A 26,247-nucleotide genomic window follows, 5' to 3' on the forward strand; every position below is an offset into this window, starting at 1 on the left:
CACAGGCACAGGGAGGCTGAATTAAGATTGTACAGACGAATCTAGCATTTCCTGTTTTTCAGTTTATGGATTTTGGAAGCAAAATAACATTCTTTGAATACAGAATTTTGTTTAGAGTTTATTTAGAGTTTTGTTTGGATGTGTGTTGTATGGTTTTGTTTAGGAAAAAAGTAAAAACAAATCCCCTTTTGATTGTAGTCCTTTAAAAGTTTTAATTATCAGTCAGAAAAAACATTTTTGGTCAGTTAGTCTTTTTTTGGAAACGGCACATCAGAGCCAACTTTAGTACTTTTAGGTGGATTAGTAATATGTTTTTTTTACAACCCACCCTCACTCACTCAAGCAGTAAAGGGATCCTCTCCACTATGATCACACCACTATTCATGGAAATGGCCTGAAAATTTAATATAGCCTGGTGTTTTCTCTATTGGAGGAGCAAATCCCAACTGATCTCTCCCTCTGAATAGGAAAAAGGCAGTATATATATCTGCCTGTTTACAATGGCCATTGGTCCCTCTGGACTACATACCCCAGAATGCCCTGGGTCAGAACTGAACCAGGACTAAGGTGGTACTGGATCAGTAGTCTTCCTTAAAGGGCCCATGACACCAGGTGCAGTATGGCTCTTCAACACCCACACCAAACTTAACTAGCCTTTACAATTCCACCTTTCCCTATATCAACTTGTATCTTGTATCAAGTCAGTTTGTGCTGTGGTAGGCCCAGCTGGGCTGGAACGGTCCCCCCCCCCCTCCACGCCCACAGGATCCTGGTTAACCAGTTAAACTTAGTATTTAACTGGATAACTTTTTAAAAGGTATTTTATACCCCTAATCTGCACAAGGTCAGGATCTCTGGATTTAAATATTTCTTTTAGGTAGGCAATTTTTCAAATGTGGAAGCCTACCAGTATACAGCATGACAAAGGTCATAGACGTAGTCAGTGTCAGAGCTAGGATTAACCCTTTTCTGTCAGTCTCTTAGGTCCTGATCCAGTACTCTGGGGAGTCTAAAAGAGACTTAATACTGACTTCAATGACCAGTAAATCAGGCCATTTGACACTAGCCAATGCTGTGTCTCATTTTATTGAACTGCCCCACCTTGTGGTGAGAGATCTTTTTCATTTGGCACAACTATCACAGGTATTTGGATGGTAGAGAGCTTGTGGTACCCCTAATGCCATTAGTGGTAGGCTGTGTGGTCTTGTTCTTAACTGCTATGAACTGATCTGGAGTCTTCCTAAAAATCAAAGAACCTATGGTTGTGGATTAGACCCCAAAAGCCATCCCTAATTGGCAGTGAAAGGACTGATTTAGAAGGAATCCATGACAAGTTCCATTCCAGGTGATCTGTTTGCATCAGTTTACATTTTCAAAGCTATCTGGACACGGCTCATCCTTAATCACAACTAAAACTTATTTTTCTTTACATGTCTAGGTTCCCCCAATAAAGAGAGTCGTGGACGTGGGCTTTCCTGGCCTGCAAAGCTAGATGCGTGCAGTTCGACTCTGAAATGGGATATACAACGATTCTTTATAATTCTATAAAGCTGCACTTTATATTTATTTAGTCATAACTATTGACTTGAGTGAGTGAAATCAGATTTTAATGCTTCTTACTTTTTTTTACATGCATTGCAGAAGCAAAATAATGATGGTCTGAGAGAGAGAACTGAATCCTTTTCCTTCTTGTGCATCAGAATTGTTTAAGGATCACAGGTACACAGGATAGGATTTGGCCAGAACACCCTTTATTACTGTGGATGATGATGATGCATGAGAATGAAAGAACCCAGTTTGTCTCTCAGATTGTAAGTAGAGTTGCTGAAATCCACTGACTTCTAAAGAATTCCTTCTAACATCCGCTCTCCTTGGTCGTCACTCTTTCCCCCCACTCCATGTTCAGACGTGCCTCTTGCATGTTAACAGGGGAAGTAAAAAGCCAGAATGTGATCTGCAGCACCAGACAAACCCTGCCAAAATCATTTTATTCACTTTTTTGGGGGGAGGGGAACCCCTGTGTCATTATGGAAGAAAGCATCATCATCTATCTGGTAATGCCACTCAAAGAAGGTGAGAGAAATTGTGATGAGGGCCCCCAAAGAGCAGGCCCGGCCCCAAGAGGCCAGAGTGTTTGAGGGCTGTGGTATGTTTGTGTTGATGTCCCAGCTGGCTTCTGCCAGTCTCCCCCCACGCCACCCCATCCCCTCTGGGCCATGGCTTTAGCAGATGGAAAAGTGGTCTGAGCAGCACAGGAACTTTCTGTGGAGCTGTTCCAAGGCGGGGGAGAGCACCCTGCGCCTCTGAGAGTAGCCACCTGAGCAGCTAGCTCAGCCAGGGGCGGGAAAGGGGAACCATAGTGGGAGGGGGGGCTTTCCCTCCTTGCTCCCCTTTCCCTCTCCTCCTTCTCCAGCCAGCCCCCCCTTTTCTCTTCTCCAGCCCCCTTCCCAGCGCTCCCTTGGCTTTGCTCCCCGCCGCCTCCCTTCCTCACCCCTTCCCCCCGCCCTGTGCCCTTCTCCGTCCCCCCCCCCCCCCCCAGCTACCGGCGCGGCGCTCGGAGGGGCTGTCCCTAGAAGCAGGGGGTGGGCCCTCCCGAGGAGACCTGCCCCCCGCCTCCCGCCGCCCGCGCCTGACGCGAGGGGGCAGAGGCTGGCGCCGGCCGCCCTGGCTGGGAGCGGGAGTGTGTGCGCGCGCGAGGCGAGGCGCCTGGCGGGCGGCAGGGCGGCGGGGCCCGGGCCCGGGGCATGGAGAGCCTGCTGGAGAACCCGGTGCGCGCCGTGCTCTACCTGAAGGAGCTCACCGCCATCGTGCAGAACCAGCAGAGCCTCATCCACACCCAGCGCCAGCGCATCGACGAGCTGGAGCGGCGCCTGGACGAGCTGAGCACCGAGAACCGCAGCCTCCGCCAGCAGCAGCCGCCGCCTGCCGCCGAGCCCCCGCCGGCGGCCCCCGCGCCCGCCCCGCAGGGCCAGCAGCAGCCGGAGCCCGAGCCGCTTCAGCACCCGCAACAGCTCCCGGCGCCGCCGCTCGCGGCCAGGCAGGCTCAGCCGGGCCCCAGCGGCGGCGGCGGCAGCAGCAGCGTCCGGGCTCCCGCTCACCAGCATCCCCCGCTCCAGCCTCATCAGCACCCCGCGGAGAAGGACAGCAGGGAGCGGGGCTGCTGCACCGCCCTCCTCCAGCACAAACCGGCCCTCGGCAAAGGCGTCCTGGGCAGAAGACCAGAGTAAGTCAGGCGCCGGGGGGAAGGGACCATTGGCTCGTTCCAGGCCGAGCGGGACCCGGGCTCCCGCGCCCCCGGCTCCCTGCAAAGGAAGATGCGGGGGCGGGTGGGGGAATCCCCTCCTGCGCCGGGCGCACGGAGCCGCGAGGCGGCGGCGGCTGCTGCTGCTGCTTGCGAGGGGCATCAGCCGCCTTCCCCTCCCGCCTGGCTCGTGTCCCGCGGGTGGCTGCTGCTCGAGCGGGGCGCGCACGCCAGCCCCCCTGCTGGGGGGGGGTTGTCATCAATAAATAAGTCTCGGGTCAAAGCGGAGGCCGGGCTGGGAAGGAGGCTTTGCAAAGCCTGGGGCAGGCTCCGTGTTCATCGGGGGCGTGCGGCTGGTCTCTGACCGAGAGGGATTTTCTCGCCCGTGGGGATGCCGTAGTATATTACCTATCACAACAGTGTGGGTTTATGGACGCGGCTGCTACACAGCGACGGTATTTAGGATGCCCGGTCAGTTTTCTGTGTGCATAGCTTTTTTTCCCTCCAAAAAGCTGTCAGATCGCCAGCTTTTAAAAGGGAGAAAGTATTTTTTTGCTGGCCTTACTCATCTAACAGAAACAGCATGAATACTAATAGTGAATGCTAATTATGCTATGGATGTGTACGGATAGTATGGAAGGATTAGTAGTCCAACAGTGAAAGAGAGTAATACTAGAGAGTTACATTTTCCTGATGTATGCATCCAATAAGTCCCATCAGCTCACCCGCTTGCAGTAACAAGTGAGCTAGATATCTGCTCTGCATTTACTTAGGTGGCTTGGAAACATCAGGGTCTTTTTTGGTCAACAGCCGAGTAAGTAAAGTTAAGAGCAGTAGAAAGAGCATGTAGATTCCTTAAGTAACTATGATTTATGAGAAGTAAGGTCACATTGGTAAAAGCAGAACTGTATTTCTCATCTAGATTAACGTGTATGCCTTTCTTTCTGGTGTTGTTGAAGCAAATGAGGTCCTCCTCAGCACACTTCTGAACTGAGATTATGGAGCCCTTCTTTCCTGTGTTTGCTTTGTGTACAGAACAGCAGTTAGAAACATGAGGCAATAGCTCAGTGATTTACACTAGCTGAGGATCTGGCCATGACTGAATAAGAAGTGATGCAGAAATTACAGAGTAATTTATATTGCTCCTTACACCTACAATATACTTTCCACACCAGAAGCTCATAGAAGCTTATAATTTGCACGCTCAACCTTTCAAGCTCTCATTACTTAGATCAGTGGTGATGTTCATGGTAATAATCACTATGCTAGGTAGTAAACTGTTTCAGGACTGGGCCCTTATTCACCATGCATTGTGAAAAAGCTTTGAAAACACATAGAAGCTGATTCTGATCTCTTGTAAACTACTGTCAAGTCAGGATAAATTCAGTGGAGTTACATCCCTGTGAAACCTATGTAAGTGTGTGCAGAATCAAGCTCATTGTTTTTAAACAGTGAATCCCTGCAGTGAAGCCAATATTAGGAACATAACATTGGCAAGGTTTTCCTTCATCTGAATATAGTTTCTCACATACGTCATTAGACAGATTGACGAGTCAGTTTCAGTGTACAGTCTCTCCTCTACAAGCCTTTCATTTTTGCATTAGGGTTTGCTTGGGGGGAAAAACCTGTGAATTTCTTATTATTTCATATCAAAATGCACAAGCAGAGGAGCATTTAGGACACTGCTTATCTCTGATACATACACAGTGATTTGTGGAAAATCAGGACTGTCACCGGAGATAACACAGCAATCCCTGAAGCTCTCTTCACTTAGGAGGATTAAAATAGCCTGCTTCTGTTTCCTCCACAAACCAAAATCTGTGTATAAAAATAAATTTATGAGATTGTAAAAGATCTAAACTCCTCACTTTGACAAGTTCATTGTCTTTTATTGATTAGATACACTGGGATTCATTCTCTCTCATCTGCAAGTGCTAGAGGGAAATCAAAGAGAACAAAATCTAATCTAAAAGCAACTTGAATGTGAAGGATCTTTCACCTCCTTTTGACAGTGTGCTTAATATTCACTAAGATCCAATCAACCAACTTCAGAGTTGCATTTGGGGTTTTATGCAATAATAGAGGAAATTTGATCCAGAAGACAGGGTGTGTGGAGAGGATCTTTATATAGTGAAGATTTTTTCACCTCCTTTTTTCCTCCCCCCCCCCCCCCCCCCCGGCATGCTCCCACTCATGGTATTGCCATATTAGAAACACTTAAAATCCAATATTCCCTCTTCCTCCCTCTGTCTTTCTGACCAGGACTGTAAGAACTGAATAATAATTAGGAAAGAAAATGGCCACTCTAAATGGAACATAAATAAGATCTTGTAGGAATGTTATGGATGGAAGGAGAGCTTAAAGGGATTTCAAAGAAGTACCAGGTCTGTTATTGCCTAGCAATGGAACTTCATCAGTCTGGCACAAAACTGAAGGCCCAGAGAGCTTGTTTAAATACATTTGCGATGCTCCCTCCCACTCCAGACACAACTCATAAGTCTCTCTTAATTTGGGTCAGGTTGAGATCCTTGAGACCCAGCTCAGTAATAAACCTTGAATGAAAGTGAACAGGTAAGCTTTTAGACACGTGTCTGTCCATCCTGCCCTCCATCAATCTGCAGGAAAACATAGACTTTGTTTTTAACAAATTTTGGATCATTCATTTTTATCATTTTTCTTCTCAGCAGTAAAAAAAAAAAAATCTACATTTTAAATTGAAAAAAATTGGGTTGCTCCAAACCCTTCTTTGGAAAGGGGGAAAATTCATCAGGTATGCAGAGGATAGTTAATTGCTGCTGCATGTCAGTGAGGATGGCAATGCAGAGCTCACCTATGAAAGGACATAGGGGAAAATATTTACATAGGTATTTCTCAGCAGGAATTAGTCTGATTATTATTCTGTGGCATTCCTTTCTATCTAGGGTTCTATTGCATAAGTGCCTCAATTACCGCTTTAGAAACAAAAAAATAAGGTCAGTCATTCTGGAATGTGTTGCCGCAGAAATACACATTCCCAAATAGCATGCCTTAGATCATCTTTATTAGGCATCCTCTTGTCTTAAGAGACCATTTTAAAGTATCCCCAAATGTACTGGGTATAATTCTCCCTCCCTATCTTTATCTGAAGAATACCCATGATTGCTAGTCCCTTGATATGCTTCATCGTATGTAACAGAATTACAAAAGATTATTTTGGCCTCTTGAGTCTAAATGGGCCACATCCTGCATACCTTACACAAGGAAAATTCCCTCAGAGGGAGCTGTGGCTGAGAAAGGATGCCGTTTGGTCCTATATATATAGGTGGCAAAGTCCTCTGTAGTAGAGAGAATAATAATAATAAATTATGATACAAATACATTGAACATCTGTAGACCCTCCATCCGTAGATCTCAGTTAAGTTTACAAACATTAATCAGAAGCAGAGATTATTATCCCCGTTTTACTTATGGTGGAGAAGAGACTCAGAAACATTAAGTGATTTATCCAGCATCATAGACAACGCCTGTGACATGGTCCAGAACCGAACCCAGTTCTCAGCTCTGTGTTTGGACCACAAGGCCATCCCCCTGCAAGAAGGATCTAGTGGTATAAGTTTTATAAAACCACATTTTCAAGTGGTTTATAAACTATTTGGACTTGCACTGGGCTGACACCAGTTTTATTTTATTTTTTGTTTGTGTGTATCAGATGGGTAGTTTTATCTTACTCTGTGCTGAAGAAAGTATGATTTCCATCCACTTAGTCTTTGCTATGAACTGAGGCTATTTGCTATATTTTGTGTTTAATTTAAAAAGACTAATTATATAACATTAAAATGAAACTATTGCATATGCAGAAGTGCTGCTTTCCATATTTTTTTCTTTTTAACTATGCATTGATGTTCTATTGTATGGATTATCTCCAGGATAAAGGCGTTAGACAAAATCCCACTGATTTCAATTAATTACTGTACATATTGTGGGTTTACTATTACCATTAACATGCTTTGACATATTTGTGCATTGCACTAGTAAAATAGTAAAACTATTGCAACAATCCTGCAGGATTATTACAATATTTTTATTATTCCTTGCACACCTCAAATCCTCACGGATTTCATTTTGGGTACACAAAAATAAACTGTCTCGTGGCTTGACTACATTGGGATTTGAGCCATTATTTTAGCTGCACTGGTACTGCCCCAAAGCAAGCCTTATGGTAGATGTGGAAGAAGTGACTTGCAGCATTGTGGCTTGCCCTTGTATCAAATGGCAGAGATTTGCATCTGCACAGCTACATTGATAGCTAAAGCACCGACAAATCCCAGACAAAGGGATACAAATTAATGACTAGTAACAATACCATGAGAAATACCAGCTAGAGGGACAAAGAGACCATGTCCAGGAACAATACCATATGAAATCATAGGTACAAGAACAGAGTTTGAATGCCTAGTAATGATGCCATGAGCAATCACAGCGACAGAGACTGCATCTGAATTTGTGGAATTAATACCATACAAAACTTTTGCAAGAGGCTGGAAAAAAATACCAGTGGTAAGCCTGGGCATTAGTGCTTTAGGAGTGCTAGCATGTGAAAGAGTATCCGTGACTACTAATGAAATCACAGGGCTCCGATCTACACTATGGAGTTATTTCAAAATAACAAGCAGAGTGTCCTCACTACCAAGTCAATTCTTTTGAAATAACAGGCTGGTTATTTTGAAGTAATAACTCCTGCTTTCCACGAGGAATAACACTTACTTTGAAATAGTTATTTTGAAATAGTGGTAGTGTGGCTGCTCCACTGCTGCTATTTCGAAATAACTACTCCCCAGAGTCAGTCAAAGTAACTACTGTCCAGTGCTTCCTGGGGCTCTAAGTTGAGGTAGCGCGTCCACATTAATGGAGCCTTTCTCGGACTAATTGTGAGGCTTCCCTATTATGAGGACATGCTATTTCAAAATAGTTATTTCAGGAGTTATTATTTCAAAATAAATTATTTTAAAATAATTTCCTAGTGTAGACGTGCCCAGGAAGAGCTAGCCAGGGGAACAGGAATATGTCTATACTGTAGTTAAATACTTGTGGCTGCCCTGTGCCAGCTAACACAACCTTGCAGGACTCAGGCTAAGGCTTTATTTAATTGCAGGGTAGACACGGTGGCTGAAGCTGCTGCCTGAGCTCTGGGACCCTCCCTCCTCATAAGGTCTGAAAGTCTGAGCCAGCCCACTCCCAAATGGCTACCCCACAATTAAACAGCCCCTAGCCGGAGAATTATGAACCAGAGTCAATTGGCATGGGTCAGCCATAGGTTTTTAATTGTTGTGTAGACATACCCAGGGAAGCAATGGCAAGTAATGACTCTATATAAAATCCTGGCCATGGAGACAGGCCGTCAGTGCCTAGGAATGATGGCAAAGCAAATGCCAATAAGAAGGACAATGATGTGCTGACCTATGGACAGGAGAGGCCATGCGCAAGGTACAGTACACACCAGGTGACTTCCAGTGGTCAAATGAACAGGACAAGGGATGCAGACATGCTTCTTCTACCTTGGTTTGTATTTCACTCTGCTGCATGTTTTGTTACAGTCAGTTGGATGCTCTCTGATTACTTGGATTGTATGTTCAGAGCATTTCTAAATCTCATTGAACATGTTTTTATAACCTAAGAGATACAGAGTTTATGGATGCATATGAGATGGTATTTACATTATACAAAAATTATGTGTTCACATGCACTGTATTCATAGTTATGTGAGGTATGGGTCAGAGTTAGTCAGAGACCAGAAATGTACTCCTAGACGGGCAGCATGCCAGGCCATGCGACTATCGTCTATGAAGAGTTGCTCTTTTATTAATTTCAGTTTCTCACTAGTGGTTAAAAAATATGCACACACATGCGTATCAGGTTCCAATGACACTTTCCCTATCCAGATCCTGCTCCTTTGACTGTCTTTGCCTGCCATGAAATCTTATTACAAGACAGAATCTGAAAAGAGCTCAGCTGTCTATCTTAATTTTTCTGCTTCTTGTTTAGTTTGCTTCCTATGTTTTTTTTATTTGTCTCTCTGTTTTGGCTGTTGTTTTCTTCATGTCTCCTTAGCAGTGTTGCTCTTTCTGTCTTTGCTTCTGAGTCCACCTATGGTTTATTTTGCTCTCTCTGTTTGTGGTAAGAACCCTTCTTTGATTTCCCCCTTGAGAAAAACACTATAAAAAGCTAGAAATGTATTTTGTGCAACAGATGGAAAAACATTTATTTTTTAAATAAAATTACCAGTAGCCTATGAGCTACAGCTGTAGAAGAATATGAAAAACAAATAAGCAAAAGGGGAAGGAATCAAGTCAGATTCAAATGAGCTTGAAATGTGGCTTTTTCACTTCCAAACTCTTTCATGTGTGAACTGTGGAAAATATGTATTTCTCCTCCCAGAAAATCTGTATCCTAACACAAGCTAAGTTAGTAGCATTTTAGTGTTTCCTCTAGCTGTGCTTTTGTTGTTGTGCTCAGTGAAACCCTGGATAAGAGGAAGAATAAGTGAATTTTGCCTTTATACTGCTGTGTGGCTCAGTTTGGTAGGCAATGGAATCATCAGTAGGACAGCTTTCCTCAAACTGGAGGTCCTGAATTAAAAAAGAGGTCAAAGGAGGGTCACAGTATTGCCATCCATATTTCTACACTGACTTCAGAGCGCAGGACAGAAGTAAGGGTGGCACGGTATGGGGGTCATCACAGGCTGAAATATTTTCTAAGGGGGCTCCAACGTAAAATGTTTGAGAACTTCTGAGCTAGGGTACTGGTCTTGGAAACAAGAGATCTCACTTTATTCCCTGTTCTGCTAATGACCTACTTTGGACAAATCACTTCATCTATTTATGGGTATAATTATACTTATTTTTCTGCAGTAAAGCACTGGCATACCTAGAGATGAAAAACACTAGGGAAGAGCTAAGTATTCTTAAAAGCTCCAGTAAAGGAAGCAGCATACATTTATTGTCATTAATTAGTAAGGTAATTGTGTGTGTGTTTGAGTGAATATGCATACATGTATGCACGAAAATGTGCTTGGATGTACATTAGTGTTCACTTATGACTAAGATCCAAGTGACACAGCATTTTGTTTCTATTTTTATACACAGAAAAGCAGCTCCACAGCTGGTATAAAATGTTACAGCTGCATGGACTTGCATGGAACTATGCCAGTTTACCCCAGCTTAGGATCTTCCCCAGATTGTGTTAATGCATGTTTGTGTGCATGCGCACACATACACACAAACATACACATGCGCTGGTTTAAATGGCATTTTCTCTTGGATGCTGACAGTAGCAATAGATAAAAATGCATCATACAAATAACAGTGAACAATGAAAAAGACTTTAAGCCACATTGTGATTCTTCATGTAATAGGTCTGTAACTTTTTATGGTATAATAATTTAGGGCTTTAGGAAATTTGTTTCTATAGGGTCATAAAGACGTATTTTTGTACATTTGGTAATACCTTTATGTTCTTTACCAAGTGCATGTGAACCATCATGCTGATGTATGTTCAGGAACGATTGTTATAGCTTTTGCTGGAAGCAAAAGCTAAGATTATGTTAATTGCTTACTCCTGTTTTCACATGCTCTTAAGTTATAGCTTTCTTAGTTGAGTCTGAAACATTCCATGATTGGTCTCAAATGACAGGAGTATGAAAGTTTGAGGGGGAAAATAACTCTTTAGCTGATTGTGAGTAGAAAAAGTGAAAACACCCACTATCCTGTCCCAATTTGCTAGTTGAGGAAAAAAAGTAGATGTTTTTGTTGTACTTGCTCATAAGTAACTCACATGGTTGAATAACACCCCCAGTCTGAAGACCTGTCATGGGGATGGTTCCCTGTGAGGATAGTCTCCTAGCCATGCCTTGAAAACAGCAATCTATAAACAGTTGGAAAATTGCTAAGTAGGCATCAAAGGAAGAATTGAACATCCAAATAGAGCCCCTTCTTGTCCTATGGCTTCACATTGGAGGCTGGGGGAGCATATCTTCTCTTGTGGACTGCAGATGTAGCAGGCGGATTGGCTGTGGCTAATAATCTTCATGAGGGAGATTATAAATACATCTCATTGAAGCAGAACAAAAAACTGCTTTACTTTTAAAGATAGAAGAAAATAGTAGGAATGAAAACACTGTATATTTTAGGTTCTCTTGCCATAATTAGGGTCTTGACTCATTTCAGGTTTTAAAAAAAAATTCTAAGCTTTTCCTTGGAAAAGATAGAGGCAGCAGTGAGAGGGGGTGGACTGCGGCACCATGGACATGGTGCTGGAGGGAACCAGCTTTTAAGCTAGCTCCCCCTAGCACTAGCTCCTGCTTCCCCACCCTTGCTGCCTCTGATACAGAGGCAGCAAGCGGGGGGAGGGGCGACTGCAAGTAGTTGACTCGACTACCCAATAAGCATAGGCTTATCAGATAGTCAATTAGTCAACTACTCCTTTACATCCCTGGTCCATGTTCAGTCCATTAGCAGGTACATCTTCAAGATGGCTCACACTACCTTACTCAAATGGAATAGTCCTGATGGTAGCTACTCAGATGAGCCTCATGGGTAAATGTGGGTGTGGTCGTGGGAGACAAGTGGAATCCTTTCCCATTATATTACTTTTCACCTTGGAAAAGAGATGTCTTCATCAGTGATTTAGATATTGGCACATTATTAAGTTTGCAGATGATACCAAGCTGAGAAGGGTTGCTACTGCTTTGGAGGATAGGGTCATAATTCAAAATGATCTGCACAAACTGGAGAAATGGTCTGAGGTAAATAGGATGATGTTTAATAAGAACAAATGCAAAGTCCTCCACTTAGGAAGGACCAATCTGTTTCACATATACAGAATGGGAAGCGACTGTCTAGGAAGGAGTACAGCAGAAAGGGATATAGGGGTCATAGTGGACCACAAACTAAATATGAGTCAACAGTGTGACGCTATTGCTAAAAAAAGTAAACATGATTCTGGGATGCATTAACAGGAGTGTTGTGAGCAAGAAGTCATTCTTCTGCTCTACTCTGCGCTGATTAGGCCTCAATTGGAGTATTGTGTCCAGTTCTGGACACTACATTTGAAGAAAGATGTGGAGAGATTGGAGAAAGTCCCAGAGAAGAGCAACTAGAATGATTAAAGATCTAGAGAACATAAGCTATGAGGGAAGACTGAAAGAATTGGGCTTGTTTAGTTTGGAAAGGAGAAGACTGAGAGGGAACATGTAGAGGTTTTCAGGTATTTAAAAGGGTGTAACAAGGAGGAGGGAGACAAATTGTTCTCCTTGGCCTCTGAGGATAGGACAAGAAGCAATGGGCTTAAACTGCAGCAAGGAGGTTTAGGTTGGACATTAGGAAAAACTTCCTAACTATCAGGGTGGTTAAACACTGGAATCAATTGCCTAGGGAGGTTGTAGAATCTCCATCTCTGAAAATATTTAAGAGCAAGTTAGATAGACATCTATCAGGTATGGTATAGACGGTGCTTTTTCCTGCTGTGAGGGCAGGGGACTATACTTAATGACCTCTCGAGGTCCTTTCCAGTTCTAGTGTTCTATGATTCTAAGTGGGGATATGATTGAGGTCTATACAATCATGACAGGTGTGAGGAAAATAAATCAGGAAGTGTTATTTACTCCTTTTTATAACATGAGAAGAAGGGGTCACCCAATGAAACTAATAGGTAGTAGGTTTAAAACAAACAAAAGAAAATACTTCTTCACACAATGCATAGTCAGCCTGTGGAACTCCTTGCCAGAGGATGTTGTGAAAGCCAAGGCTAGAAATGGGTTCAAATAAGAACTAGAAAAGTTCATGGAGTGTAGGTCTTTCAGTGGCTTTTTGCCAGAATAGGCAGGGATGCAATACCATGCTCTGAAGTGTCTGTAGCCTTCCTTTTCCAGAAGCTGGGAATAGGCAATGGGTTGATCATTTGATGATTACCTCTTCTGTTCATTCTCTCTGAAGCACTTGGCATTTGCAACTATCAGAAGATAGGATATTGGGATAGATGGACCATTTTTCTGACCCAGTATGACCGTTCTGTGTACATTTATTCAAATATAGCACCTGTCTCTATTTTTTTTTCAGATTTCTCCTTCTTTCCTGTAATTATTGAACCAACCTGGTCTCTTCTATCACTTACATTCTCTTCACAGGAGACTGCTTCTGTTCTACTGGATTGCCATATTAAATGATGCAGCCCTATAGAAAGTTCAACTGCTTCTCAAAATGTTCTTGGCTTCCATTGCTTGATTTTTAATTTGCAAATCCCTTTCCAGCTGGACATCAATAACTTGCCTATGTCCCTTTTCTTCTTAGTGGTGGAGTTTCTGGATTTCTTTCTAAGTGTCCATTTTGGTATCCAAATATGCCAGATATCTAACCTTTCTTTAAGCTAGCAAAGGACCTGAGTAATTTCCATTATTGTCTTTTCCCTTTCTTGCATTGTACTCAGTCCATATTCACAGCCGTCCCCAGCCCACATACTAAAGGCTTGTCCAAGGAGCCTTGTCTACCCTAAGGGGCTTTGCATTAATGTGACTACTCCAATGCAACTCCCTAGTGTAGACATACTGCATTGGAGAGTTGCGTCTATCTGCCCAATAGATTTTAAGAGCAAGATTCTGATTTCACTACAGTGTAAATCTGGAATGACTTTAGTGAAGTTACTCCAGATTTGTATAGGTGTTTCTGAGCTCAGACTGTGGCCTGGTGTTCTTTCTGGAACTAAAATCTGCAGCAGCATCAGAACAAGTCAATTCAAGTTGTTGCTAATTTACCAACCTCTACATCTTCTCACTCGGTCACTTAAGCTGTCAGGATCAATTGTTTTCAAGATTCTCCAGAGAATTCTTCTTTGTTACTCAAGTAGGAATGGTTTGATCTCTCCCTCTGAGCCTCCTATGTAGCTGCATTGTCATCTGCTGCTGGCCCTTCATTTCCACACGATAGGAGCTCTTTGTATTAGGGATGTGACTGTGTATCTGTGTACATGGTAAACCAATGAGCCTAGGCTCAGGGTTAGATGCAGCCTCCTCCCCCCACCACTCTGCTTCTGTATCAGGGGCAGTGGTGGGGGAGGAGGGGGAGGGAGGTGGGAGCCAGTGTGTGTGTGGAGCCAGCTTTTAAGCTGGCTCTCTGCATATTCTGGCTCCCACGGAACCTCCTGCCTCCCCCCCCTGCAGTGCTGCTGCCTCCCACAGAAGCAGCAGTGCAAGTCGGGGAGGTGGGAGCTGATGCTCGGGGGGAACTGGCTTTTAACTGGCTCCCTGTGTGTGGTGATTCCCATGGAGCTGACTCTCCCCCATGCTGCTGCCTCCCACAGAAGAAGCAGTGTGGGGCAGCGGAGGACAGGTGGGAGCCGGTGCTCATGGGGAGCCAGCTTAAAAGTTCTCCCATAGAGCTTCCTGCCTTCCGTGCTGCTGCCTCTGATACAGTCGGCTCCCTGTGAGCACCCGCTTCTGCCTGCCCCCCATGGGTAAAAGTGTAGCTGCTGAAAAATTTCAGCAGTTACACATTCACAAAGATAAACACATTTTAACATTCGTACTTTGTACAAGATAGACATAGAGAAATCTGCCATATCACACTTGACTTTGGAAATATTCCCACCTTTCTATCCCTAGTTGTCTTGGCTTCTACATTGCAGGAAGCTCAGGATTCCTGGTTCTTTCCTACATTATTTGTATTGTTTGCATTAGTATTATTTGCATTGTGGTAGCACCTAGGAGCCTCAGTCATGGATCAGCATCTGTTGTGCTAGGAACTGGAAATGAATTGACGCAGCATTCTACTAATCTAATGTATCAATCACATACACATGTTTGAACAGGGATGTGTAAAAAATCATTAGGACAAGGATCATCTTTTTGCTACATACATGTACAGTGCCTAACACACTATCTGTGGTGATCACAAACTGCAGCTTGTGACTCATCAGCATCACACAGGAACCCACCTGCAAAATATGCATGTTCCATCCAGATAGCATTCCCATACCTGCTTTTCTTAAAAATATCTTGTATTCTGGGGATGCACTAGTAGCCTTCAATAGTTTTTGAATAGCCACCACGCAGCGATGCAGCTTTTAAGCCCTCTCACCATGGATACTCCGAGCTAACTGGATATCCTGGGCATGATGGTGACTCGCTTAGCATGAATGGCGCACAGGTTGGTGTCTTCAATTAGATAGATGGCCCCCATTTGTACCCTCCTGCATAACAACCACCTTCTGCATTCTTGTCCCTGCCCAGCCTCCCAGTTGAGTTTACTATGTTGGTTTCTTGAATGGCTTCTCCCCCAGACAGAAAGAGAAGTAATTATGGCAGGTGCAGGGGTTGGGTGAGAGGGAAGTGGTGGATGAGAATTATGGGGCATACAGAATCTGTGGCATGGGGAAAGAGAGAATCGGGGTCTTTACTTAGGGACTGTGAGGCCATGGTTTAACAGTCCCTGACCTCTGTGGATGGCCTTGCTGGGTACTCTGTGGGCCTGGTGGCCAACTTATGATCCGTCACTCCCAGTGGTCCATGGGCTCTCTCAGCCAGATGCAGGGTGAGGAAGGTAGGGGGACCCAAGCTGACCCTCTCCGTCAGCTCCCAGTCCAGGGATCAAGGTGGAAAGAATGAGCAGTGTCTCAGTCCCCTCTTGCTCACAGACCAGACCAGCCTCTCTTGTGCTACTTCTGACCTCCCTGCTTACTCTTCAGTTTGGTTCATGGTTGCAGCTTTCTGCTCTCCATAGCAGAGAACTCCCAATCAGCCTCAGCAGTTTAAGTAGGCAAAGGGTGTCTTTCTGGCTCGCTTCTCTGGGTCCAGTTATCATCCCTTGTCAGGAAGCAGAGAAGTACAAAGGATCAGATCCCTATCCTCCCAGTTTAGTCTTATCCCAGTCCAGACCCTTCTCCAATGGATCGCTCTATCCCAGAAGCTGCAAACTGACTTCTTCCCAGCAGACTGCCTCTATTTCACTCTTCCTGCTTGCCTGGCCGAGTCCCCTTTTAAGCAGGTTTTCCATTTGGAACATCCTCTGTAGCTTGTGAGGGGCAGTGACTTCTTGGCCCAGTATCACTCCATCACTCCCTTAGCTTTAGCGTGGTGTCTGTAAATCCCATCATAGGGACAGAAACAGACACAGGCCCTGCATGGAGTAGGGGGAATAGAATAGGGAGCTGTGTTATATGAGGAGAACTGGGGACATACAGAGCCACTTCCAAGTAGAGGACAGGGGGGAGGAGGAGAATGCCTGGGTGTAGTATGGTAGAATGAGGAACTGCACTGTGGGGGTACATACATAGCTTGTCATGTGGCAGAGGGCAGAATGGAGGGGTACATATTGCTCCTTGGAATGGGTGAGCTGGGGGACATACAGAGCCCCAGGCATGAGGGAGGAAAGGGGTTTCATGGAGTCTCCAGAATAGAGGGACATGGGGAATAACACACAGGGAGCCTATGGGAGGTAATGGAGGGATGCTCGCAGCCCGGGGTGTGTGCAGGGAGTTTGGCCTATAGAGGCAATGGAGTATGCAGCCTTTTAGTCCATTTACATTTGTAACCTTCACAGTACATTCATGTAGTTGCTGGATTTTTCTTATTTTTTTTAATTTAATTTAGTTTTACAGGATTTCTTGGATACCCACATCTGTGACAAGCTAGATAATTAACAATACAAGTATAACATTACCCTTAGCTACTCCCACTCTCCAAAAAATGCCTAGATAAGGGAGGAGCACACTAGTACATAGCCTGGTGTATTTCAGTAGATCATACCACCTCAGGCTGGGAACTTGTCAGCTCTCATAAACTAATCCATTGTGGCTTGGTTAGACTATGTCCAGGAGCCTAACCCTAACCCAGAGTGCTGGAGGAGTGATAATTCTGAAATGGGCATTCCTTTCTGAATCAGTATTGAACCACTGACCCAGCATGGTGTTAGGGACAGCATTTTTAGATGATGTTTTTCAAATCTGCTATATTTGAGAGAGCCTGTCTGTGTGTCTCTCTGCTCATCCGTCTGTCTGTTCAAGAACTCCATGTAAGCAGTAAGAGCTAGGACCATTAAATTCGATATACAGCTTCTCCTTTTATCAGCACATAAAGCAAAGTAAGGGTTTGGTTGTGCTAGGAAAATGGGATGTGCCTGGAATGGAATTGCTTCTCATACAACCAAACAGAAAAGAAACAGAATCACCAGGCAGGTGAAAGGGGCTGGCTGGGGATACCCTCCCCCCCCCCCATCTGGGACTGCCCCAACCCTGAGCCTTCTACCCCTCATGTGCCATTTGGGGAGGGGGCTGAAGTCCCCCCAATTCATATGGGAACTTTGCTGGCTGCTCTCCTTTGTCAAGGAGCGAGGGGAAACTGCAGTTTGCTGCATTCCTCACTCTGGTTGGGGAGTGCGGGAGAGGGGGAGCAAACAAACCTGGACCTGTCCCAGCTGGGGGACATGCATCACTCCCCTGTCTGTACTTGCGGGAGCTGCAATGGCCATGGAGAGGCACTTCTCACCTGGTCCTAGCTGCTGCAAGAGAGGGCTGGGATAGTCCTCTGTCCCCGGTGCAACTATCATACAGAGCCGCTCATTCCTTGCACTACCCCAGAGCAATGATTTCAATGAAGTATATACATTTTCATTTTATTTTCCAGAAAACAAAAATCAACTGAGTTAAGGACCTGAGCAACACTGGGTAAATCTTCCAATGTGATATAAAATAGAGACAGGGCAGGGTTGTTAGCCCTGGTGCCCTGTTCAGATTCCAGTAAGGGTAGGCACAGTTAGCCTACTCGAATTACGTTTCCCTTATAGTTCAAACTTATTCTAATGAGTCTCATTCTTCACCATTTTGTTCCTGGTAAAGTCATTTAAATTTGTGTGAATTGAATGCAAAATGGATGTGAAATGCTATTAAGATAGCAGAAAAGCACTTTCCACCATCTTTGCACAGGGCTATACGACTAAACAAGGCACAAGGTAGTGAAGAATCAGGCCATGTTTGTCACTTCCTGTCTTAAATTGTAACATTGCTGTGGATTGTTACCCAGCTGTCATGTTTCATACTCAAGGTGGCAGTATATGCATTGTGTTATATTTTATACTGTGCTTTGGGATCCTTCAGGACTAAAATCATTAGATAAATTCAGACATTAGAAATAAGGTATAAAGTATAACAGTGAAGGTAATTAACCACTGGAACAATTTACAAAAGGCATGGCAGATTTGACATCACTGGCAATTTTGAAATCAAGTTTGGATGCTTTTTTGAAAGATACACCGTAGGAGTCATTTTTGGGAAGTTCCATGGCCTGTGTTAACTAGAGTATCACAATGGTCCCTTGTGGCCTTGAAGTCTGTGAATCAATTAGTGTGCACATGTACTCATGTTTAAATATTCTGCCAGGTATGAGTAGATCTGCTCCAGCATCTCTCAGCATGATAAGGTCCATGAGATGAAAGACCTAGAGGAGGAGAACACACACACATACACACACACACTTCAAATGTTCTGTGATTCATTTCTATAGTATGAAGAATATGGGACCAAGTTCTGAAGTCTTTGACTTATTCTCTGAGTGGACTGAAGTTAGTAGGATATTTGCCTAAATAAGGATGTTAGAACTTGGCTCAAAGGTCACAATATCAGCTCATGATTGATCATTTCTGACATTAATCAGCTACAATAAAGAAAAGGATTAGTGAGGAGTGGATGTAAATTAGGGTATAAAAGAAGCATACTTTTGGGTATTGTTGAGGGGCGGGCTTTCCTCGTGCGGATTCCCGTGGTCAAACTCCCCCATGGGTCCACTTATCAGGGTCTGTATGGCCCAATGGCTGGAGTCTAAGTCCCAGATCTCCCTCTTTTGGGTCCCTATAGCGTTCCCCCCCCCCCCAGCCCCAATCAGGGTCATTATGGTCCTGAGGCCCAGTCTGAGTAGCACTCCCTTCTGTTGGAGTAAATATAGCTTTGGGGGCCTAATCTTTTGATATATTCCCCTCTGTCAGGATAAAGACAGCTTTGGGGCCTAGTCCTTGCAGTACTCCCTTCTGTTGGGGGTAAATATGGCCCTGAGGCCTAATCCTTGCAACGCTCCCCTCTACTGAGGTAAATACAGCTCTGAGGCCCAGTCCACAGGCTCCAGGGACTACTGCTGCCTAGGAGCAATGCAGAGGGAGGGGTAGGGGGATCCAGGTCCTCCCACTCCACCACGTCCCATCCCAGGGCCCTTTGGGCAGTGGCTCAGTCCATTGCTTGCTATGGGGGGGTTCCCTCCCCACAATATGCTGAGCACTCGGGGTTGCAATTCCCCACCCTGGGTAACTTCCTACCACCCCACGTGTCTCTCCGCTGCCACATCTGCAGACTGTCTCTGGGGCCGTGGATGCTGCTGGGGATGCATTGGCTCTGGAGCTCACTCAGCAGGTCCTTCCCCTTTGGCAGTCAGCCCTGAGTGAGCGGTCTCAGGGCCTTTTATACTCAAGCTCACTTGTGAGCATGCCCGACAAGGCCACGGGGGAGGGGCTCTTTCAACCAATTGGGCCCAGCCCATAGCTTGTTCTACAGTGCCAGGCTGAGGTGCCCCGTCACAGGTACTTAAATCTATGAATGCATGTGATACATATAGAATAGTAATAGAAATGTAGCCGTGTTAGTCTGGTGAAGCTGAAGCAAAATACAGGACTATGTAGCACTTTAAAGACTAACAAGATGGTTTATTAGATGATGAGCTTTCGTGGGCCAGACCCACTTCCTCAGATCAAATAGTGAAAGAAAATAGTCACAACCATATATACCAAAGGATACAATTAAAAAAAACGAACACATATGAAAAGGACAAATCACATTTCAGAACAGAAGGAGGATGTGGGGGGGGGGGGGGGAGAGAAGGAAGGAAGGTAAGTGTCTGTGAGCCAATGGTATTAGAGGTGATAATTGGGGAAGCTATCTCGGTAATGGGTAAGGTAGTTGGGTTCTTTGTTCAATCCCCCTCGGAGAGTGTCGAATTTTAACATGAATGACAGTTCAGAGGATTCCCTTTCAAGTGCAGATGTAAAAGGTCTTTGTAGCAGAATGCAGGTGGTTAAGTCGTTGAGACAGTGTCCTTTCTGGTTGAAATGGCAAGAAATAGTTTTTTCTTTGTGATCTTGTCTGATATCTGTTTTGTGGGCATTAATCCTTTGGCAAAGTGTCTGAGACGTTTGTCCAATGTACATAGCAGACGGACACTTTCGGCACATGATAGCATAAATTATATTTCTGGATGTGCAGGAATATGTGTTCTTGATGTTATAACTCATGTTCAGCATAATAATGATGGCCTAATTTGTTACCTATTGATAGTGAGCCAAGAGGTGATCACAGGGGACAGTGGGTAGCAGGAGGGGAGTATCTTAAAACCACATCAGTTCTGTTTCTATCTGGCCTGACTGGAGATAGACTGGCTAGAGCATGTCGTACACGGAAATAATTTTTTTTGCACGAGTAAAAGGGAAAGTCTCCCATAGGGTTAGACACTGTGAGTGAGTTCCAGAAGCAGAAAATAATTATCACATCTGAGCACGTGAAAAAGCTGACAGTCCGCATTCTCCAATAGCCACAGCCTGATGGGCTTCAATACCTCCCTGCCACAGGGATTCACCCAAAATCAAATGCAAAGCCCTGAAGTGGATGGCTGCGTCCATCCCCTCCCCAATCTGGTACAGGCATGCCAGTGCGTGCAGCATTGAATCATGCACACAATATCAAAGACTTGGACTGTCGCATCCTTCCTTGCCTTAGCCAAGGAGAGATCGTGCGTGACTGATATGCATGGCTTAACGGATTCTGGATTGCGGTTTGCATTTCCAGTAATAAGTAGAACATGCAACCCACTACCCCTCCTGTTTGTGATATAGCATTGATGCACTGACACATTTTATTAGCTTAGTCTGATTAGCAGTGAGTTGTTATTAACCCCTTGGGCAGGAGCTCTTATTATAATTATCTATTCTCATAGGGCTCTTCATTAAGTGCCAGGAGCATGGGTAGGTCCCATGGCTCTTATATAAACCTGTGCCATGCTCTCTCTCTCACACACACGCTGGGGAGAGGGTTGTGTTACAGCATTCCTTTGCAACTTTAATTAATTAAAAGCCTTTTCACACAGACAGGGGTTCATTCAGTGGGGAATTCCTTTCCCTAACGTGGTCTCAGTAGTAGCAAAGGTGGTTAGAAAGAGCTCTAGAATGGGAGCAAGGAGCCATTTTTATATTCACTTTGAGCTGTAAACTGTGTGTTGGATTTTGTTAGGGTCTTTTTTTTTTCTTTTTCTCAGCATTGATCCTGTGAAATACTGTGCATAGCCTCAACTCTCCCATCGCAGAAGGAAGTCTCACAGGTTCATTAGCTAGTGTCATTAAAGCTTTTGGTCATTTGCTATTGTTTTGGAATCTCTTGCGTGAACAATAGCTTTAGAAACAACTGGAATTTCTGGTGGCATATGACAAACAACAGAAAGGGGACAATTTCCCAAGATAGCTCTATTCTTAGTTTATCCTATGTTTAAAAAGGCGCTGGTACAAATCAGGAAGCTTGTAGCCATTCCAGATACAGAGGTAGTTACAGAGACTGTTCAGAGTTATAAGCTAAACCCTGTGCTGCCCACAATGTCATAGTGGCAGATAGGGTTGCCAGATGGTTTAACCAAAAATACTGAACACCCCCCTCCCAAAAAAAAACACCGGGAAAAAAGTTCTGTTGAGAAAAAAAAGGGGGGGAAGATCAAAGTTGTTGAGCAAAAAAAAAGAAAAAAAGGACCCCGAGAGTTGTTAAACAAAAAAAAACCCAAAAAACAGCATGACCCCTTTTAGAAATGCTTTTGAGGCTTTTTTGCCCTGACAGGATGTCGCAGCCATTTTGTCTTCCTGCACCAGCCAGATAGCTCCCCTGCGGAACCAGGTAAGCACTCGGGATTTTCACCTCCTGGCTGGGAAAAAAATCAGAAAATAGTGGACATTTTAGGTGTCCGGTATTTTCTGAATTTTTTACCAGACAGGAGGCGAAAATACTGGACTGTCTGGGTCAATGCCGGACACCTGGCAACCCTAGTGGCAGAAGTAAGTATGGTGACAGTACCACATACAATATCCTGGCTCTGTTATGCGGCAAGTACACTATAATTTGGGACACTGTATTAATCTGATATATAAAGGAGAATGTTTGTATGTTTGTGCTCTAATAACTTGGACACTATAAGACCTACCGCAGCCAAACTTTCCATGGGATAACCTTTCCTCCAGGAGACTGTTTTAAGGTACTTTTGGACTTGATTGGGCCTGATTGCAACCTGTAAAAATAAAAAATAACCTGCTGCGCTGCGCTGCAGGGGCAGCCCCGCCCACCTTAGGTCACGTGCCCACCGCCTGTGGCCCCCAGCCCCATCCGGGACTCGCCCCACCCCCATGCACAGAATGGCTCAGGTACCAGCCCTACCCCCCGCGGCTACAGTAACCAGGTAGTCTAAAAAAAAACGTGGACACACTTGATTGGAGGGGGAGGGGTGGAGGAACTGGCTGGGAGGAGGGTGGGGCTGGCTGGCAGGAAGGGGGAGGGCTGGGAATCAGAGCTGGCCAGGCAGGGGCTGGGGGCAGCGGGGCTGGCCGGGGGATATTGGGGAAGGGGCAGTCAATGGGAAGCAGAGATGGTCGGGGGGGCCAGGGGAAGGAGGGCTGGCTGGGGGATATCGGGGGAGGGGCAGCCGGTGGGAAGCAGGGCTGGCGGGGGCAGTTCGGGGGCAGCGGGGCTGGCCGGAGGAGATCAAGAGGAGGAGAACCGGCCAGTAGGAAGCAGGGCTGGCGGGGGAGAGGGTGGAAGTGAATCGGCCGGTGGGAAGCAGGACCAAGGAACGCCGAGTCACTCCAGCTAGTTTTTCATAAAGAATTCCATCATCATAGCTGGGCCTGCCGATGGAGGGTGGGAAAAAGGGGCAATTGCTATGGGGCCCAGGCAATTTAAAAATGCCTGTGTCCCCCAGCCACTGCAACCAACAGCCAACAGGGGCTAAGGCAGGCTCCCTACCCACCCTCCCTCTGTGCTGTTCCCAGAAGTGGCACCCCCTCCAGGGGTGTTTCTGTGTGCTGGCCTCGCACTGAGTAATGACTCCACTGAGCTCCTACTGGCTGGGAATTGTGGCTAATGGGAGCTGCAGGTGCCGTGCCTTTGGCACAGGGAGACCCCTGCCCTTCTCCACTTAGGATTTGCTGCCAGAGGGATGTGCTGGTTGCTTTTGGGAGCTGCCTGAGCTAAAGTGCTGTACCACTTACCCCCTCTCATACTCTAAGCCCCTATCTTGCCTGGAGCGAGCACCCAAACTCCCTCCCAGAGCCTGCACCCGTCATACACCGCTTCCCCAGCCCAGAGCCTGCATTCCTGCAGCCCAGATTCCTTCCGAGAGCTTGCATCCTGCACCCAAGCCCCCTGCCCCAGCCCTGTACTGTACACCCAAACTCCCTCCCAGAACCTGACTCCTCACCACCTCCTGCATCTAAACTCCCTCCCAGAACCGCATGCCATACCCTTTCCCCATTAAGAACAACCATACTGGGTCAGACCAAATGTCCACCTTGCCCCGTATCTTGTCTTCCAATAGTGACCAATGCCAGATGCCCCAGAGGGAGTGAACTGAACAGGGAATCATCAAGAGTGCGTCCACACAACACCCTAAAACTGGAAATAAGATATGCAATTTGCGCTATGCAAATTGCGTATCTTATTTCAGTTGTATTTTTAAATAGTTTATTTTGAGGTCTACACAGTGCTAAATTTTGAAATAACACGCTATTTTGACACATCCGTTAACTTTCGAGGAACAAGGGTTACAGGGATGCCAAAATAGCGTGCCCGTTATGTCAAAAATATTTTTAAATAATGGGCATGTTTAAAAGATGTGGGGTAGCTATTTTGGGATACCTCTGGTATCCCGAAATAATCCTGCTTTCTAGATGTACCTCAAGTGATTCCTCTCCTGTCATCCAATTCCAGCTTCTGACAAACAGAGGCTAGGGCCACCATTCCCACCCATCTTGGCTAATAGCCATTGATGGACCTAACCTCCATGAATTTATCTAGTTAAAGTCCTGGTCTTCCCAACATCCTCTGGCAAAGAGTTCCACAGGTTGACTGTGTGCTGTGTGAAGAAAAACTTCCTTTTGTTTTTTTAAACCTGCTATCTATTAATTTCATCTGGTGACCTCTAGTTTTTATGTTATGGGAACAACTAAATAACTTTTACTTAATCACTTTTTGCACACCTGTCATGATGTTATAGCGCTCTATCATATGCCCCCTTAGTCTCCTCTTTTCTAAGATGAAAAGTCCCAGTCTTTTTAATTGCTCTTCCAAACCCCTAATCATTTTTGTTGCCCTTTTCTGAACCTTTTCCAGTATCAATATATCTTTTTTGAGATGAGGTGACCACATCTGTACGCAGTATTCAAGATGTAGACGTACCATAGTTTTATATAGAGACAATAAGATATTCTCTGTCTTCTTCTCTATCCCTTTTTTAATGATTCCTAACACTCTGTTTGCTTTTTTGACTGCTGCTGCACATTGAGTGGATGTTTTTAGAGAACTATCCACAAAGACTCCAAGATCTCTCTCTTGAGTAGTTATAGCTAAATTAGTCCCCATTATCTAGTATGTATAGTTTGGGTTATTTTGTCCAATGTGAGTTACTTTACATTTATCAACATTAAATTTCATTTGCCATTTTGTTGCACAATCATTTAGTTTTGTGAGATCTTTTTGAAGCTCTTCACAGTCTACTTTGGTCTTAACTATCTCGAACAGTTTAGTATCATCTGCAAATTTTGCCACTTCACTTTTTACCCCTTTCTCCAGGTCATTTATAAATAAGTTGAATAGGATTGGTCCCAGTGCGGACCCTTGGGGGACTCCACTAGTTACCTCTCTCCATTCTGAAAACTTACCATTTATTCCTACTCTTTGTTTCCTGTCTTTTAACCAGTTCTCAGTCCATGAAAGGACCTTCTCTCTTATCTCATGACAACTTACTTTACTTAAGAGCCTTTGGAGAAGAACCTTGTCAAAGGTTTTCTGAAGATCTAAGTACAGGCAGTCCCCGACTTACATGGATCCGACTTACGTCGGATCCCTAGATACGAACGGGGTGAGGCAACTCCCGCACATGCGCAGCAGCATTCCCGGGCTCGCTCACCTGGGTCCTAGGATCCTCCTCCTCCTCGGGCCGGCTCCGACTGGGGTCCCGCAGAGCTGCCGGGCAGAGGAAAAGTACCTTCCCCTGCCAGCAACAGGCTGCCCCCTCCCCTGAGCAACAGGCTGCCGAACAGACAAAAGCAGCCTCTCTGCCCCTCCTCCCCTCTATACATGCCGGGCTCCGGGAGCGCAGCAGCGTCCCCGGGGCTCGCTCACCTGGGTCCTAGAATCCACCTCCTCCTCCTCTTCGGCCGGCTCCAACTGGCCTCTGCCTGCAGCAGCTGGCCACAGGGACAGGGATCCCGCAGAGCTGCCGGGCAGAGGAAAAGTGCCCCCCCACGCCCGCTGCCCCCCCCCCCCCCGTGGCCTCGCAGCCTCCCCACTCCCCCCCTGCCAGCAACAGGCTGCCCCCTCCCCTGAGCAACAGGCTGCCGAACAGCAGACAAAAGCAGCCTCTCCGCCCCTCCTCCCCCTATACATGCTGGGCTCCCTGGGCAAACAAAGACTCCACCAAAACAAACAAAGTGCTGGCCTCATTGTGTTAGCAAAAAAAGGACCCTCCTTCTAGAACCCTGGGTGGTGTGTGGAAATAAAGCTATTAGCTCAAAGCATGGTGCAGAGCTGTTTGGTATTTGATGAGTTACTCCTTTAGTCCTGAGTTTGTCACAGGGACAGAAATAGATGTGAAATCTTCTGAACAGGGGAACAGACAGCAAAACAAACATTAGAGGGGAGTTAACCTTTCCCTATGCTATCCAAAACTAAAAAAAATGTTTGGCTAGAGTTTCCCCTAC

At 45.4% G+C, this 26,247-nt stretch overlaps 1 protein-coding gene across 8 annotated transcripts in view; it reads left to right on the forward strand.

Annotated features, from left to right (window-relative positions):
* The first annotated feature begins 2,633 nt into the window (after positions 1-2,633).
* The window catches only part of IQSEC3 (IQ motif and Sec7 domain ArfGEF 3), a 154,803-nt gene continuing 131,189 nt past the window's right edge, over positions 2,634-26,247 (forward strand). For 5 of the 8 annotated variants that reach the window (XM_075940825.2, XM_075940821.2, XM_075940816.2 and 2 more), the window contains exon 1: positions 2,634-3,223. In XM_075940825.2, coding sequence (XP_075796940.2) covers positions 2,745-3,223 — 479 coding nt within the window. In that variant the 5' untranslated portion in view covers positions 2,634-2,744. The remainder of the gene's footprint in view (positions 3,224-26,247) is intronic. The other 3 variants (XM_075940807.2, XM_075940811.2, XM_075940832.2) reach the window with 2 other exon arrangements.

Source organism: Pelodiscus sinensis, chromosome 1, assembly GCF_052426305.1.
Source record: "Pelodiscus sinensis isolate ZL-2025 chromosome 1, ASM5242630v1, whole genome shotgun sequence".
Classification (NCBI taxonomy): Eukaryota; Metazoa; Chordata; order Testudines; family Trionychidae; genus Pelodiscus; species Pelodiscus sinensis.